The 16,656-nt window shown below is 39.7% G+C and overlaps 1 protein-coding gene across 1 annotated transcript; it reads left to right on the forward strand.

Annotated features, from left to right (window-relative positions):
* The first annotated feature begins 3,194 nt into the window (after positions 1-3,194).
* Positions 3,195-4,896, forward strand: LOC129726545 (phenoloxidase-activating factor 3-like). Its single transcript, XM_055683387.1, has 3 exons — positions 3,195-3,670; positions 3,727-3,811; positions 3,873-4,896. The coding sequence occupies exons 1-3, from the start codon at positions 3,247-3,249 to the stop codon at positions 4,483-4,485; spliced, it is 1,122 nt and encodes a 373-aa protein (XP_055539362.1). The 5' UTR covers positions 3,195-3,246; the 3' UTR covers positions 4,486-4,896.
* The last annotated feature ends 11,760 nt before the right edge of the window (positions 4,897-16,656 follow it).

Raw genomic sequence — 16,656 nt, forward strand, 5'->3', positions numbered from 1 at the left:
CAAGTCGGCGTCGCTTGGGCCTCAGCCTGTGTGGTGGTGTGGTGGGCGACTTACAGTCTTGCCCATCTGAGGCGGGACTTTTGGCGCGAACAGTAGTCTTTTTGCCACTTTTTTTCATGAAATTTACACCACATATGAAGAAACAGATCGCGACCGCGAATACTTCTCGTATTTTCCTGAATTTTCGAATTCTTTATCTGTCAATCAAATATCTGAATTCGAAATTCAAAACGCACTTAAAAATTTAGACGCTACGAAAGGTCCTGGACCTGACAGAATAGCTCCAATTTTTCTCAAAAATTTGGCAGAAGAACTATCTACACCCTTACAACACCTTTTTAACATGTCCATGAAGAATGGAATTTTCCCAGAGCTCTAGAAAACTTCATATTTAGTGCCAATTTTCAAATCTGGCGCTAAATCTGACATTCGTAATTATCGTGGAATTGCCATTATTTCATGCATTCCAAAATTATTTGAATCAATAATTAATGAAAAAATCTTTCAACAAGTAAAACACCAAATTACAACTCAACAGCACGGCTTTTACAAAGGCCGATCAACTACCACAAATCTTTTGGAATTCATAACTTTCACTCTGACTGTAATGGACAACGGTAACCACGTAGAAGCTCTTTATACGGACTTTAGGCATTTGACAGAATCGACATACCATTATTACCCAAGCTCGAAAAATACGGAACTGAAACAAAATTTTTGGAATGGCTGCAGTCATACTTAACAAAACGAACACAAATAGTCCGCTTTCAAAATTCCTTTTCAAACCCAATCGAAGTAACTTCTGGGGTTCCTCAAGGTTCCCACCTGGGCCCTCTTCTTTTTATATTATACGTAAATGACATTTCCTTTCTTCTTAAGTCAATACATGTGCTTGTATATGCTGATGACATGAAGCTCTTTATAGAAATAACCAATGCAGAAGACTTCGAAATATTCCAGAATGAAATTAATGTTTTCTACACTTGGTGCAACAAAAGCCTATTACAACTCAACATTAAAAAATGTAATTCAATAGCCTTTAGCAGAAGAACAGTAACACCACCTACAAACATTTTCTTAGGTAACCAACCAGTAGAAAAATGCAAAATCGTAAGGGACCTAGGCGTAATCTTAGACTCCAAACTTACATTCATAGAACATTATAATACAATTATCAACAAAGCAAATAGTATGCTGGGCTTTATAAAACGCTTCGGCCACAATTTTCAAGACCCATATACAATCAAACTATTATATATTACATACGTCCGACCAATTCTGGAATATTGTAGCATTGTATGGAATCCCTATATTGCCACACATGAAGAACGCATTGAATCTGTCCAAAAACAATTTCTTTTGTACGCGCTTCGTAAGCTAAATTGGACATCATTTCCCTTACCATCATATGAAGCACGCTGCATGCTTATAGACATACAAGCACTTGAAGAACGCCGCGATCTTCAATGCTTTATTTTATCAAAGACATTATTTCTCAACGCGTGCAATCTACTCAATTATTATCACAACTAAATTTTTATGCACCCAGTCGTCAATTAAGAAATCGTAAAATATTTTCGGAAAATTCTCACAGAACAAACTACTCAAAAAATGGCCCAATAAATCGCATGATGCGTCACTATAACCAGCACTGCGAAAATATCGACATCACCATGGGCAGAAATCAAATAAAAAAACGACTAACTACTGGAAATAATGTATAGAATATAAGAAAACATTGTATTATTATAACTGTAGTCTACATTTGCTTGACGAAATAAATAAATAAATAAATAAATAAAAACACAGAGAACAGACTAACAAGCAAACGATTAAAAGTGTGTAAAACAGTTTGTGGACGCAAAAATATACGCTCCAAATTACACCCCTCGTCATGCTAAATGGTAAAATAAGATGTGATGTCGCTACCATCACCGTGGAGCGAAGGGCATAGCAAATATATTTCAACGGTATTACCAAAGGGAGTGAAAAGTACATACACTGATGAACCACATCCCTGTCACGAACGTCATCACCATACATTTTGCTTGAAGCCGGTTTTCTCTGGCTCTCTGGACATAAATGGTCATGTTCAAACATATTTCAACACGTTCTGGAGAGCCCTGCATTCAATATAGTTGGGAGCACGCAAAAAATACGTACAGTAACACATGCGGCGCAATGAACGGAACTTATCATATCATATTTTCAACACTAGCTGAAGCGCTTGTTCAACTACAATTCAGTTTATATACAGCCAAAGTAAAATTGTTTATGAAATAAACTCGAAATAGATGTACGGGTTAAATCGATACGTATGCATGTGTGTCAGATGAATCGGCAACGCGTTCTACCAGCAACCCCATGAGCACGAGTTAGAGATTCGAGACTGGCAGTAAAGTAATTGGATACTAAAAAGGTAATTTCACTAACAATAATATGAAAATAAACGATGAAAAATAAACACAAAAGTGCAAGAAATCAAAAGATTTAGATGTGTTTGAATCGCCTAAACAATGAAAAAAAAAAGTCTTATTAAGACGAATATATATTTTGAATTATATTTATCGTAGCTGTAATAAAGCTGAAAAAGCACTTTTTCAGAAAGACAGAATGTACAATTTTAGCCATGGAATTGTCATAAAGCGCTTATTTAGACTATATGCCAGCTACTGTAGGCTGTAAAAGAGTTTTTTACAAACTGTACAAAGAATGAATAATCGCTTTTACAGAATCGATCAACATGTATTACAGTCGTTCAAATGGCTTAGCTATTTCTTATTAAGCCCTTGTTCGGCTATTTAGGAAGCCGAATGTAACAAGTAGCTGATGTAGTTCTCCAAAACCGACTGATTAAAAGCTGAATAAACACTTAGAATTATATTATTCGACCTATGTTCAGCCGTCAACTGGATAAGATTAGTTATAAAAACGTTTATTTAGCCAAAAAATGTTTCTTGGGTTGGCCACTATTTTAAATCCTTTTAAAAGCTACACTATAAAATCATGTAGACAAAGTTAATGGTGATCTACTCGACAATAAACTGACGCTCGGTCGTTACGGCTCTGCTGTAATCGCAAACGTGATAAAATTTATTTAAATCTAGTTCCTAGCAGACTTATTGCAGCTTGCATCATAAGTTTTATTAGGGAAGAAGCACCCTCTAAACTAATCTCAAACTACCTATATGAATGGAATTTACGCTAATCAAATATCAGTGCACTTCAATCTATTCGGAGATAAAGATGCATCAGACTCGTGTACTAGCGGCGCTCATTTTACTAACCATCCAATCAACCTGCAGTTTAGCGAAATCCTGCGAAACCGAGGATTACGAGGACGGCGTATGTATCCCTTTTGATAGGTGCGAAGCATTCCAAGATGCTCGGAACAAAGCAAGTTTATCCGCTGGCCAACGTGATGCAATTGAACGGGAACAAAGCAAGTGCTTGGATGACGATAGGGTCGGGTTGATCTGCTGCAAACGGAAACCACGTCCGATCATTCCCAGATCGTATGAGGATACCAAACCGTCAGTAAATGGTCAAGTTCGCCTTTTACCGGATTCTAGTGTATGTGGATTGGACAGTGCAGATCGCATTTATTATGGAAATGTTACAAACTTGGATCAGTTTCCTTGGCTGGCACTGATCAAGTACATTGATGAGGGTAATGAGGTTCATCGAATGTGTTTCATTGTATGTAATTTCTTACTTTTTCAATAGATGAAAATGAATCGTTCAAGTGTGGAGGATCGCTTATCACTCAACGTTACGTTCTCACGGCTGCTCACTGCATCACAAGCATGATGTAAGTATGAATATTGATCAGTTAATGGTATTGAACTCAAAAAGCGACCCTTATTTTGCAGTGCCGCTGTTCGTCTAGGTGAATGGAATCTTGATACGAATCCAGACTGTGTTACTAAACAAGGAATTAAATACTGCGCAGATCCGGTAGTTGAAAGGGGTATCGAGAAGATATCAATCCACAAAAACTACACTAGACGAGTATCTAAGGGCGGAAAAATCGATATGGCTTTGTTGCGGTTGGATCGCGATGTCACTTTCGGGGAATTTATTGCTCCGATCTGTCTCCCTCAAAACGCCGGTGAAGGACAGTTCAGCGACGATCAAATGTTTTACGTGGCCGGCTGGGGAATGACCGAAGATGACGTGACCAGTAGAAAGAAATTGTTTGTCGACGTGAGTAATGTAGACCTGGAGGAGTGCCGTAAAAAAATCAACGCACCGTTGATAAAGATTGACGAAACGATGATTTGTGCTTTGGGTAACGACGGAAAAGACGCCTGCCAAGGCGATTCTGGTGGACCGCTAATGGAGATCAAACAGTTAAACAGTAAAACGAATCGTTACTTTTTGAGAGGGGTTGTCAGTAAGGGTTTAGCATGCGGCACCAGCAAACCAGGGTTTTATTCCAATGTTTACAAGCAAATCGATTGGATTGTTTCCAATATCGAATAGTAATACATTATTGTGGCATTCACCCGAGAGTCACGTTTTTTTGTTTCATAAATGCTTTCCGGCCGTATACTTGAAGCATCTCAACATATTTTATTAAACATATTGGTTCGAAACGACACGTTGGTTTTAAGTCAAGCAATAAAATGCATTAAACATTCACTTCACTCAAAACACTGAAAATGGCGGAATAAGTACCGAAAAATCTATTCTGAAGAATTATTTAGTTAGTTAGAAGTTTTGACATTTGACAGTTATGATTTATCAGTTAGTGGTTATATACGATTCTAAGAATCAATCGGTGTTCTCTATAATGGAAGGGCAGGAGAAAGAAATGATACAGAAGAGCAGAAAGCTTGAATGTAAAAGATAACAAAAGTTACGAGCATAAATAATAATTAATCGAAAAGCTTGCCTATTTTAGTTTTCTGCAATTTTTTGCCACTATTCCATTAAACAAATACATTTCGACATCATTGAAAACAAAAATGGTAGTGACGGACCCCATTCTAAATTTTGGCATGTGTCAAGCGTTGCAGTTATCGAACGACGACTGTATGTGGACAAACTCTTAGAATTTTGATATTTGGTCTTGAAACAAAAATGGCGTCGGAAAAACAACGAAAATTTCCGATTTCTCGAACATTCAAAATGGCGCCATTGTTGCCCCTAAGTTGAAATATGTTCAAACTCGGAGAAATTTGGTTTTGCATCAAAATACACAAAAAATGTATATATTAAAGCTAAGGCAGAAAAAAAGTCAATTTTTGTTGCACTGTGTTACCGATAAATTGGAGGTGGCCATACGTTGGAAACAACATTTCAGTGTGCTGTTGAACAACGAGAAAAACAGAAGCGTTGAATGAGCAGGACGACTATTGACAATGATGGACAAGCTGTGGATCCGCCATCCATGAACGAGGTGAACAAAGAAGCGAAAGAGCTGAGAAAATACAGGGCGGCTAGAAAACGGCTTTACCGCGAACCTAAGGGGAGACAACTGGGTATAGATTTGCATCCACTTTGGGAACCACTCGCTGATTGGTTGTAATTGAAAACCTCGAGTGCGTTAAAATTTATCATCAGGCTTGCTGGCAGTGTTGCTGAACAACATGTTTCTTTGTTTTGATTTGTGTTTTCTTATGATGTCACCTATTATAATATAAAATATTTTCAAGTGAATATCCAAAATGAAGTACAAAGCGTACAAATACGGGTGTAGTAAGAGATCCGACTTGGATCATCACTTATATCAATAACCAAAAGATCTAAAAGTGCGCAAGGAGTTAAAACGGTTTTGCGTAAAGCATAAGAACACCATACCGCTGCTCAATGTCGGAAGTAAATAGTGTAGTGTAAGCTTATTTCTGTTTTGAACCCGTTCTGGATCAAGTTTGAAATATACCTGTTGAGGCATATTGCTTGTGCGGAGAGTACAATGCAGTTGGGTCAATGAATGAAACATAATCATTGATGGATGACGCCTTCGGTTTTAAGTATATTGAAGATGCAGATTCTCTGGTAACCCTCAGACGGTAAAACTGTCGCCTGCAGGAGGAACTGTGCATAATGGTGTTAAAAAGCATTAAAAACATTCAAGTATTTTCCGAGTGAATGGCATCACTAACGAAAAATACAACAGGGATCATCGAGGTGGATGAGGAAGAAGAGTAAGAAGCCAGATGTCGCCCCTTAGCCGCGAACAGCGAACTGCTGTATCATGTCATCCATATTCACCTTGAGATGAATTCTCGATAAATTTTGTGAATAATTATTTATTTATCTTGCCAAAACTCACCATCTGTTTATAGACTTCAGTGCCGCGTACGAGTCAATAAAGAAAAGTGAGTTATGGTGAATTATGCGTGAACATGGTTTCTCGATAAAACTGATTAGACTAATATGTGCTACTCTTGACGGTTCCGCATCAAGTATTAAGCAGGGTAGCGAACTCGTTTTGTTTTTGAGGCAAACTGGATGATAGTTTTTGGCTCAGGTGCATAAACCGCAAAGTGCACCAGGCATACAAATTGGGCAGATATATTCAAATAAAACACGTCAGACATCACAGGCTGGGCATGTAAATTATTTATGATGTAATTATAACATCGGAGGAGCGAAAACAAACCCGAATCCCGATAGAGGCCGTTGACTCCGGGTTAGACTTCGCTTTCGTTAGATGTGTGGTGCCGACGAGGATGCCCGTGTAATTGGGGTTAGAGGTAACTGAAGGACAGCAGCCCAAAACCGAGTGACATGGCAACGTATTCTAGATTCGACACTGAATAAATAATAGGTCTGTAGCCGCAAAAGTGAAGGTCAGTTGCGTAAGTACAGCTTTGCAACGTTGCAAGTTTTTTGACGTAGAACTACGTTTTTCTTTAGCCTACCACATAGGGATGTAAATAGGAAAACTATTAACGAAAAGGGGACGAAATATGTCCCTTTTTAAGTGCTTATAAATCGGTTTGTTGATTGATTATGCAAACTATTGTACTATTGATAATTGTCAAGCCTTGTTTAAACGAAAATTACGTCCTCTGATTGGTCGTTATATGATTGCTTCCCAAGCACGGTCGACAGAATCATATACCTTGCAATTGAAAACATGCTGTTTGGCCTATATAAGAGCCTGTTTCAGCCGACGCCGCTCATAATAGTTCTGGACAGCGACAAGTTGTCAACAGCAGTCGTCCTTCCTTAGCAGCAGCACTAGCCCTGTGGTTGGTCACCACGTCTCAGGAGCAGCGCGGTTTTTCTCAGCGTGTGTCGCCAGACTGCCATTATTCCCCCGTGTTAGGGCAGCATGAAGATCGTCATCACCAAATCCAATTTTGAACAGCAAAATGCCTTTTTTCAAGGCAAATAAACAAGTCATTGAAAGTTAATAATTTTTGACAACGTAAGCAAGCATTCTGTGCGGATTCCAGCAGTTACATCTGTCGCGGCCGTCTAATTTACAGAAGGTGAAATAGCTTCCACAGTGCATGTTGTCCGTGTATCTTAACTCCCCCACTGTTGGGGCACAAAGGTTGCGATCAGCAACCGATTTTTGAACAGCAAAATGCCTTTTTTCAAGGCAAATAAACAAGTAATTGAAGGGTGAAAATTTCCTAGCATCAATATAAGCAAACATTCTTCGCGGGATCCTAGCAATCAAATTCTGTTGTAGTTTATTTAGTTTTAGTTTACCCCCACTGTTGGGACAGCACAAAGGCTGCGATCAACATAACCGATTTTGGATAACAAACTGCCCTGTTAGAACGCATTCACAAAGGCAGTTAATTCGAATATGCAGAGCGCTAATATGAAGTCGATCCAATCAATCAGCATAAACAGAATTTCGTCGTCTCCCAGCTGCCAAGTTGCAACATGATGCAACACGCAACAACGAGCAAACGAAATCGCTTGATGTTACAAACCGCAATAAAATACGGGTTAAAATCGTTGCGTGTGTGAGAGCACCATCGGTGTTTATTCGCTGGAAACAAATATCGAATGCGAATTGATATAATTCGTCTAAAGAATATTAGAGAATTAGACAACCACAGTTGCCAATAGAATTTTCGATTTAACTGGAATAAGGCTGAAGAAAAAACTGGAAAAAACTGGATCCGAAATAAATTTAGAAAAAAGGAAAAAAAGATTGTGAATGAGCTTTTCTGTTACGGGGATTGAACCCAGTCAGTGTCAGTTTTGGATCTTAAGAGATAACTCTTCGCAAAAAATTACTCATTTCATTCAGAACTGTCTTGTTTTGTTACATTTTGTTAAAATTATGGACTGAAAAATTTCCTCTAACAGCAACAAAATTTAAAATTACGCAATCAATCTATCTCAAAATTAAGATATAGAGCTTTTCCATTTACTTTTATATTTGAGAAAAGTATTAACGCAACATTTCCTTCCGTTACATCAGTGAAGTTTAAATTTCAATTATTTCTGACTTCGCTATCTTTTGGTATTTGAGTCCTCTAACATTTTTTTAACTGCTACGCAACAGAAAATAAATAGAAGATTTTTTTATGGTCTGGTAAAAACTATTTGTTTGGTATTATCTCAACCATGTCATGCCGTCTTTTATTTGACCGTGTTTCGTGCGAGAAGATGGTATAATGAAAATGGTGTTACAGGTTGTCGAAAACCTGGAAAAACCTGAAAAATCATAGAATGTCAGGGAATTCATATTTCGATCAGGGAAATCAGAGAACTGACAAATATTCAGGGAAAATTTTTCAAACCAAGACGCGATATTTTTGAGCGGCTTTTAGTGCAAAAACTGATTTTTTTCAGCGCAAAAGATTAAATCGGGACATCTACTGTTGGGTTTCATATCCGATTATACTTTATTCACTGTGATTTCGGATTGTTCCGAATGCTTTTTTGTTCCGAATGACTTTTTTGTTCCGAATGCTGAAAAATATCAGAGAAATTGATGTTAAATTTCAGGGAAAATCAGGGAATTTTATTCTGACAATTTTTTCGCCACCCTGTGTTAAGAATTGTCATAATAATTTATCAATCTACAAAATTTCCGTTTTAAAAATATTTCCAATATTTCCAAAAACCAATCGGAGCTTTAGTGAATAAAAAACTGGATAAAACTGGCAAATATCTGAAAAAACTGGAAGATTTCGGGAATAAACTGTTTGACTGGATCACTTGAAAAAAACTGGAGGAATCCAGTTTAAACTGGAACATTGGCAACCCTGTAGACAACTGAACTGAAGGGCGTGGCCTATTACGTAGCACCCTTCGGCTATAAAAGAGTGTTTCTGGGAAAACTAGCTACATTTATTAGTCGGAAGATGAGCTGATGGACCTTCCACAACGTTGACAGCAGTAGCAGCAGATATCGGCACTCAGCAGTAACAGACCATAGCAGCGAGTCGCGCCTGTGGCTGCCTTCAAATTAGGCACTTGCCCTGTGGTTGGTCACCATATCTCAGGAGCAGCGCGGTTCTTCTCGCTTCTCAGCGTGTGTCGTCAGACTGCCGTTATTGCCCCACTACTGAGGCAGCATAAAGGTTGCCATCAGCAAATCCAATTTTGAGCAGCAAAATGCTTTTCTCAAGGCAAATAAACAAATATTTGAAAGTTAATAATTTTTTGACAACTCGAGCGAGCAATCTGTGCTGGATAGTAGCAATTCAAATCTGTAGCAGCCGTCTAATTTACAGAATGTGCAACTGCTTTTACAGCTCGTGTTTTCAGTGTCTTTATTACCCCACTGTTGAGGTAGCACAAAGCAAGCATTAGTAGATTTTGACTCATTATTGAAACACCTACAACAATGCATTTGTTAATAGTGTGCGTAGTTCCACGTCAGTTATGCGGTCGTGTCTTGGATACAACCTCCTACTTTTTCATTATTTGTATCTTTTCTACACATTCATTATTTCTCGCGTAATTTTTCAAAAGGACCTAAGTAACAATGAGAGATTCTCTCCTCTCTCACTTTGTTTCGTTAATTACTTCGTCATTATAAATATTTGCCAAGCTTTCTTCCCCTTAATCGAGAGATTGTAATACTTTTACAGCTCGTGTTTTCAGTGTCTTTATTACCCCACTGTTGAGGTAGCACAAAGCAAGCATTAGTAGATTTTGACTCATTATTGAAACACCTACAACAATGCATTTGTTAATAGTGTGCGTAGTTCCACGTCAGTTATGCGGTCGTGTCTTGGATACAACCTCCTACTTTTTCATTATTTGTATCTTTTCTACACATTCATTATTTCTCGCGTAATTTTTCAAAAGGACCTAAGTAACAATGAGAGATTCTCTCCTCTCTCACTTTGTTTCGTTAATTACTTCGTCATTATAAATATTCGCCAAGCTTTCTTCCCCTTAATCGAGAGATTGTAATACTGTCTTGCTTACTATGCATTGAGTGTCATGAAATATGGAAAATATAACATGGCTATTGATCAAAGAGAAAGTAAACAAAGAAAGTCTCTCAATGCTAGATAGGTCCTTTTGAAAAATTACGCGAGATTTATGTCTTTTCTAAATACTACATGGCTAAAAAGTCTTAGGCTTGATACAAAGATGGCGTTGCAAATCAAATATCAATTAGTTGTCTATTGAAAGTCGTACGAAACTCCTTAAAACATTACAATCTGCCGGTATTGTGTTGGTCATTTTTTTTTGTAATTCACAAGGTATAACATTCAACCACTACACCTTGAACATGATAAACTAATCAAAAACAATGTTAATGTACATTTTTGGATCGATTGGACGTTTAACCCTTTATAAGGCAGTGGCAACTATATTGCCACCAACAAAAATTATTTTTTTCGCTGCACTGAGAATAGCATTTTAGAATTTTACTTAACCAGGGACTTCTAAGGATATCTGGCAACGCTTAGGTTTTTTCTAGGGCTGTAAGATGTAGATAATTCATTTCAAACTCATTTCCATGTAATCAAACCGCCATTTTTGAACGTCTTTAGTTCTGCTTCAGTTTGTGAAAAATCCAACAAATCGGTAAGTTTTTTACAAGAAACTTTATTTAGGACCTAATGTGTTATATTATGTAGTTATTTTGTCTAAATACATGGTGTATTGAACAAAAAATTTCTCTCTGAAAGATTCTGATCTACGGTCTAGCTAAAGCAATGCCGAAAATCCTCTATACGGAATCAGATGACGAGATTGAAAGGGAGCTGGAGAAACTTTGTGGACTTCCTGAGGATCTGGATGTGTCTGAAGATGATATGGAAACTGATCCGGATACCTCCACCGGAAACCAACTAGATTTTTTGATCGACATCCTTGCTGGAAGTGACGATTCAAATGATGCTCATGAGGACGTTGCGACTGAAACAGCTGTAGAGTTCACCCCGGATTAACAATTATTTCGGTTTCCTGTAATTTATACAGATTAGCTTACGACACTCAAATTCCGCGATTGATACCGATTTATGCGTCCGCTCACAGTAACGTTCGCCACTGTTCTGCCCGAAGCTGAAACCTTGCTTGTTCTCACCGTCTCTAGTTCTTTCGAACAATGGGCAAGACGATGTGTTTTATGTTCACTATTATTCTACATCCCTAACCTACCCCATAGAGAAAAAAACTATACAAAGAAAACAAAATGATGTTTATTTTATTCCCTTAAGATCAATCAATAACATAATGAAAAAAATCTTTTTAGAAAAATGAATCATTATACCGTGCTGGCATTTTAGTGATTCTCTTTAGACGTTTCGTGGGTGGAGGTTCAACATGAGTAGCGCTCCTTTCTGATTTATTTGTGGTGGCGGGTCTCACGACAGGATCTGTTGTATATGGTTGTTGCTCCAATCCATCTTCGGATTTATCTTAGTCACTTGCAGTCGGATACTTTCAGTACAATTACGTCGCTTCCACTTTTATGAACCACTGAATACTTTTCCGGTCGAAAAGTTGGCTCGAGTTTCCCCGTCTCATAGTTCCTGATCATAACGCTATCTCCAACAGCTATATCCGACACCTAGAAAAACTGAGGAAGTTAACTAGAAGGTTGTTCAACAGAGCCAAGTTAACCTCAAATTGGGATGCGTATAGAGAGTCCCTTACGCAATACAATAAAGAAATTAGGAAATCACGCAGGAGGGGATGGAGATTAATGTGTGAACAAATTGAAAGCACCCCTGCAGCTGCAAGAGTACACAAAGCCCTTTCCAAAGATCACACGAATGGCTTGGGCAGAATAAAGAAGGACGACGGTACTTTTACTACCGATTCTCTTGAAACACTCAATGATGGAGAAACATTTCCCAGGATCACGATCCATTCTAGAAGAAGAAACGCAGGACTCTAATGCGCCATGTGCTGGTTCGACTATCGCTAGGACAAATGCGCATTACATAGCCTGCGATATCTTCACAGAATCGAAAGTGGAATGGGCAATCAACTCATTCGAGCTCTATAAGTCCCCGGGATTGGATGGATTATTACCAATAATGCTTCAACGGTGTGGGAGGGGAAATAATACCATTCATAACCGAGATATTTAGGGCAAGCCTGACACTTAATTACATACCCACCAACTGGAGAAAAACGAGAGTGATCTTCATACCAAAGGCTGGGAAGCGCGACAAAACACTTCCAAAAGCCTTCAGACCAATTAGTCTAACCTCCATTATGTTAAAAATTATGGAAAAACTAATTGACTATCACATTAAATCAACGTACCTAAAAACCTCTCCGCTGAGTAGGTATCAGTTTGCATATCGAAGCAACATGTCAACAGTGGATGCAATACATATGCTAACGACAAAAATAGCGAAATCTATAGATACAAAAGAAATCGCACTCGCTGCGTTCTTAGACATAGAGGGAGCTTTTGATAATGTATCCCATCACTCAATGTTGAACGCAATGGGACACCATGGGTTTGATACATATACCTCAAAATGGATTGAAACCATGCTGAATAGTCGTGAGATAACTGCAGTATCGGGTAATACTACCCTTACAAGGAACACAACTAAGGGATGCCCGCAAGGTGGAGTCCTATCGCCTTTGCTGTGGTCATTGGTTGTAGACCAGCTACTTAGAAACCTAACTGAGCTAGGTTTCGAAGTTGTCGGATTCGCCGATGATGTTGTGATTCTTGTGAGGCGAAAATTCGACAGTACAGTATCGGAGAGAATGCAGTTAGCTCTAAACTATACTTTAGAATGGTGCAGACAAGAGGGGCTGACCATTAACCCCTCTAAAACAACCATTATTCCCTTCACCCGAAAAAGAAGGTACAACTTGGAGTGCCTGAAGCTGGGCGAGACTACACTGCAGCTTTCCACTGAGACTAAACATCTTGGAGTAGTTTTAGCTCAGAAACTCAGCTGGAATGCACATATTGAATATGTCATCGGTAAAGCTACGAGTGCCCTCTGGGCATGTAGCAAAGCTATTGGCAGAACATGGGGTCTAAGGCCAAGTATGATCTATTGGTTGTACCAGGCAATAATAAGACCAAGAATAACGTATGCCTCGCTAGTTTGGTGGCCTAAAACAAAAGAAAGGTCAACGCAGAACAAGCTTGGCAAGTTGCAAAGGCTAATTTGTAATGCAATTACAGGAGTAATGAAAAGTGCTCCGTCGAAAGCCTTAGATGCAATTCTGCATCTATTACCACTCCACCAGGTAGTACAACTAGAGGCGGAAAAAAGTGCATTGAGACTAACACGCCTTAAAAAAGTACCTGATGGAGATCAGACAGGCCAGCTGGCAATCCTCAAACATTTTCAGCTGAGCAAACATATACCAGGTATCGAAGATTGGATGAATACAGAAGCAAACTTCGAAATACCTTTCAAAATCATAGAGACCGAACGGGAAGTTTGGGAACAAGGTGGCCCAAACATCCGACAAGGCTCTGTCGTCTTTTACACAGATGGCTCAAAAATGAATGATTCAACCGGAGCAGGTATAAATGGTCCTGGGATAAGTATCTCGATACCAATGGGCCGTTGGCCTACAGTGTTCCAGGCGGAAATATTTGCAATTTATGAATGTGCACAAGTCTGTTTGGCTAGGAAATACAAGCATGCTAACATATGCATTTTTTCTGATAGCCAAGCAGCACTTAAAGCACTAAAAGCCTCCACATGTACCTCTAAGCTAGTATGGGAGTGCATCCTTTCACTGAAACAACTGGCAGAAAGGAACCAAGTATGTTTATACTGGGTTCCTGGTCACTGCGGAGTGGAAGGCAATGAAAAAGCCGACACGTTAGCTAGACAGGGGTCATGTACCGATTTCATTGGCCCAGAACCGTTCTGTGGGGTGTCATCAAGCGCCTTGAAAGCAGAATTGCAAACCTGGGAACATAGGACAATACAAGAGAACTGGAGATGCTCAGTAGGGCTACGCCAGTCTAAACGCTTTATAAAACCAAGCGTCAAGAAAAGCCAGCAATTGCTTAGTTCAAATAAAAAGGGACTAAGGACAATTACCGGACTGTTTACAGGACACTGTCCAAGTAAGCATCACCTGAAACAAATTGGTCAGTCAGATGACGAAATTTGTCGTCTCTGCGGGTTCGAATGTGAAACCGCAGAACATTTGCTCTGCCACTGCAGTGCACTAATACAGCGCAGAATAAGAGCCTTTGGAAAAGGAACTTTGGAGCCTTTTGAGGTCTGGTCTGCGAATCCTAATGAGGTAATACATTTCATACGAAATACAGTGCCTAATTGGGAGAAAGGGTGCGATAGGACAACGACGATCACTTCCATCAATAGTGATATGTCTGCCACGAGTACCTAGACTAAAGAAGAGGTATACCACAAAAGATCAAAATAATGGTCGCAGTGGTCCAAATCTTACAAAAAAAAAAAAAATCCGACACCTTTGCATGCCGGCGTTTATCAGCATATAGTTTACCCTGCATTTTCCGTATGATGTCTTTATCCCGTTGTTCTTCATCACGATTCCAATAGGGTTCAGTACGTAGTGACGGCAGTAGGTCTTTTACAGGACGACCTGTAAGCAACTTCATTGGCGACTTCCCAGTGACAGAGTGCGGTGTGGTGTTGTACGAATACACATATTCTTTAACCGCCTTCCGCCAATCCTCTTCCATCGTACGAGCAATTTTCAGAGTCCGCAGGACTCCCTGATTCTGTCGTTCAACCAGGCCATTCATCTGCGGCCAACATGGGATACTGTGCACTAGTCGAATATTCTTGCTAACACAGTAATTCGCAAATTCTTCACTGGCAAATGGGGGCCCGTGTGCTGGTTGAACAAACTCTCCAGAACCTCTATCGTCTTACACGCCGTTGTTGATTTCATTTCAGTAACCGACAAAAAACGGCTATAGTAGTCAACAACTACCAAGAAAGTTGTGTATTCTTTAGCTGTAAAAAAATCAAGAGCCAAATCTTGCCATGCCCGATTCGGCATTTCTTTGCGCTGCATGGGTTCTGGGGGTCCTTGCGAGGTCACTAAAGCACATCCAGCACACTCTTGTACCTTAGGCTCAACATCACAGTCCATCTGAGGCCACCATAAGTTCTCTCTGAGGTTTCGTTTCATTGATACTATTCCCGGGTGTCCACGATGCGCGATATTTAATGCTCTTTGTCGTAATCTCGAAGGAAGAATGATGCGGTCATTGCGAACAACAACGCCATCTATTACTCCCAGCTCCTTCGCGAAAGCTTGATAGGCGAACAAACTCGATGGCCAGACCTGCGTGTCAATTGACTTTACTACTTGCTTAAGTGCATCATCAAGATCCGTTTCTTTCCGTATTTCGTCCAATGTTATTGCTGACGGGCCTTCACCTATCGCACAAACGAAATGCTCCGAAGCTTCATCAAATGGAAGATCTGACTCCGGACACAACCTCGAAAAAATGTCTGAGATATTGTGGGATCCAGGAACATGCACCACCTTGAAATCATAGGGCTGTAAGCGTAATGCCCAGGCTTCAGCACGAGAGCAAGCACATTTTCCTTCCTGATGTTTTCCTTCAAATATATATTCGAGTGTCTTGTGGTCAGTCAGTACCGTGAAGTGTATCCCAAATAAATACGAATAAAACTTCTCAACTGCCCAAAAGACGGCTAAGGCCTCGCGTTGGGTTTGCGGGTACACTTTTTCCGTTTTTGCAAGGCCTTTTGATGCGAAGCTGATGATCCTTGGTTTGTTCATACTATCTCTCTGGACTAAAACCGCCCCAAGGCCCACCGCCGATGCGTCCACGTAAAGTTCTGTCTGGTCTTTTGGGTCAAAGAATCCTAAGCGGTGAACGGTACTGAAAACTCGTTGCGAAGGTCATCGAAAGCTTTCTGTTGTTCGTTGTCAAAAGAATCTACTTCCCCTCTTATGAATTTTCGGAGGGCCTCCGAAACTTCGGACTTCCTCCTTCGTTTCTGGCATCCTGAAGTTTCGGATGGCTGAAACTTTATCATCAGTAGGGCTGATTCCATCGACGCTGACCTTGAACTCTAGTATTTCAAGCTCTTTTACTCGAAATAAACATTTCTCTTTATTCAGCAACGCGTGATTTTCTTCAAAAATTTCCATAACCCTTTGTAGCCGCTCATCGTGCTCGTCAGCGGTTGATCCCCAGATAACCACATCATCGATATAAACTACGACACCCTCGATGCCAGCCAACATTTCACACATAATCCGTTGAAAGATCTCGGGTGCGCAGTTTATACCAAA

The sequence above is a fragment of the Wyeomyia smithii genome, chromosome 3, assembly GCF_029784165.1.
Source record: "Wyeomyia smithii strain HCP4-BCI-WySm-NY-G18 chromosome 3, ASM2978416v1, whole genome shotgun sequence".
Classification (NCBI taxonomy): Eukaryota; Metazoa; Arthropoda; class Insecta; order Diptera; family Culicidae; genus Wyeomyia; species Wyeomyia smithii.

Coding starts and splice junctions, on each gene's coding strand:
- LOC129726545 (XM_055683387.1), top strand. CDS start 3,247: ATGCATCAGACTCGTGTACTAGCGGCGCTCATTTTACTAACCATCCAA. Junction 3,671..3,726: donor GATCAAGTACATTGATGAGG/GTAATGAGGTTC, acceptor CTTTTTCAATAG/ATGAAAATGAATCGTTCAAG. Junction 3,812..3,872: donor CACTGCATCACAAGCATGAT/GTAAGTATGAAT, acceptor CTTATTTTGCAG/TGCCGCTGTTCGTCTAGGTG.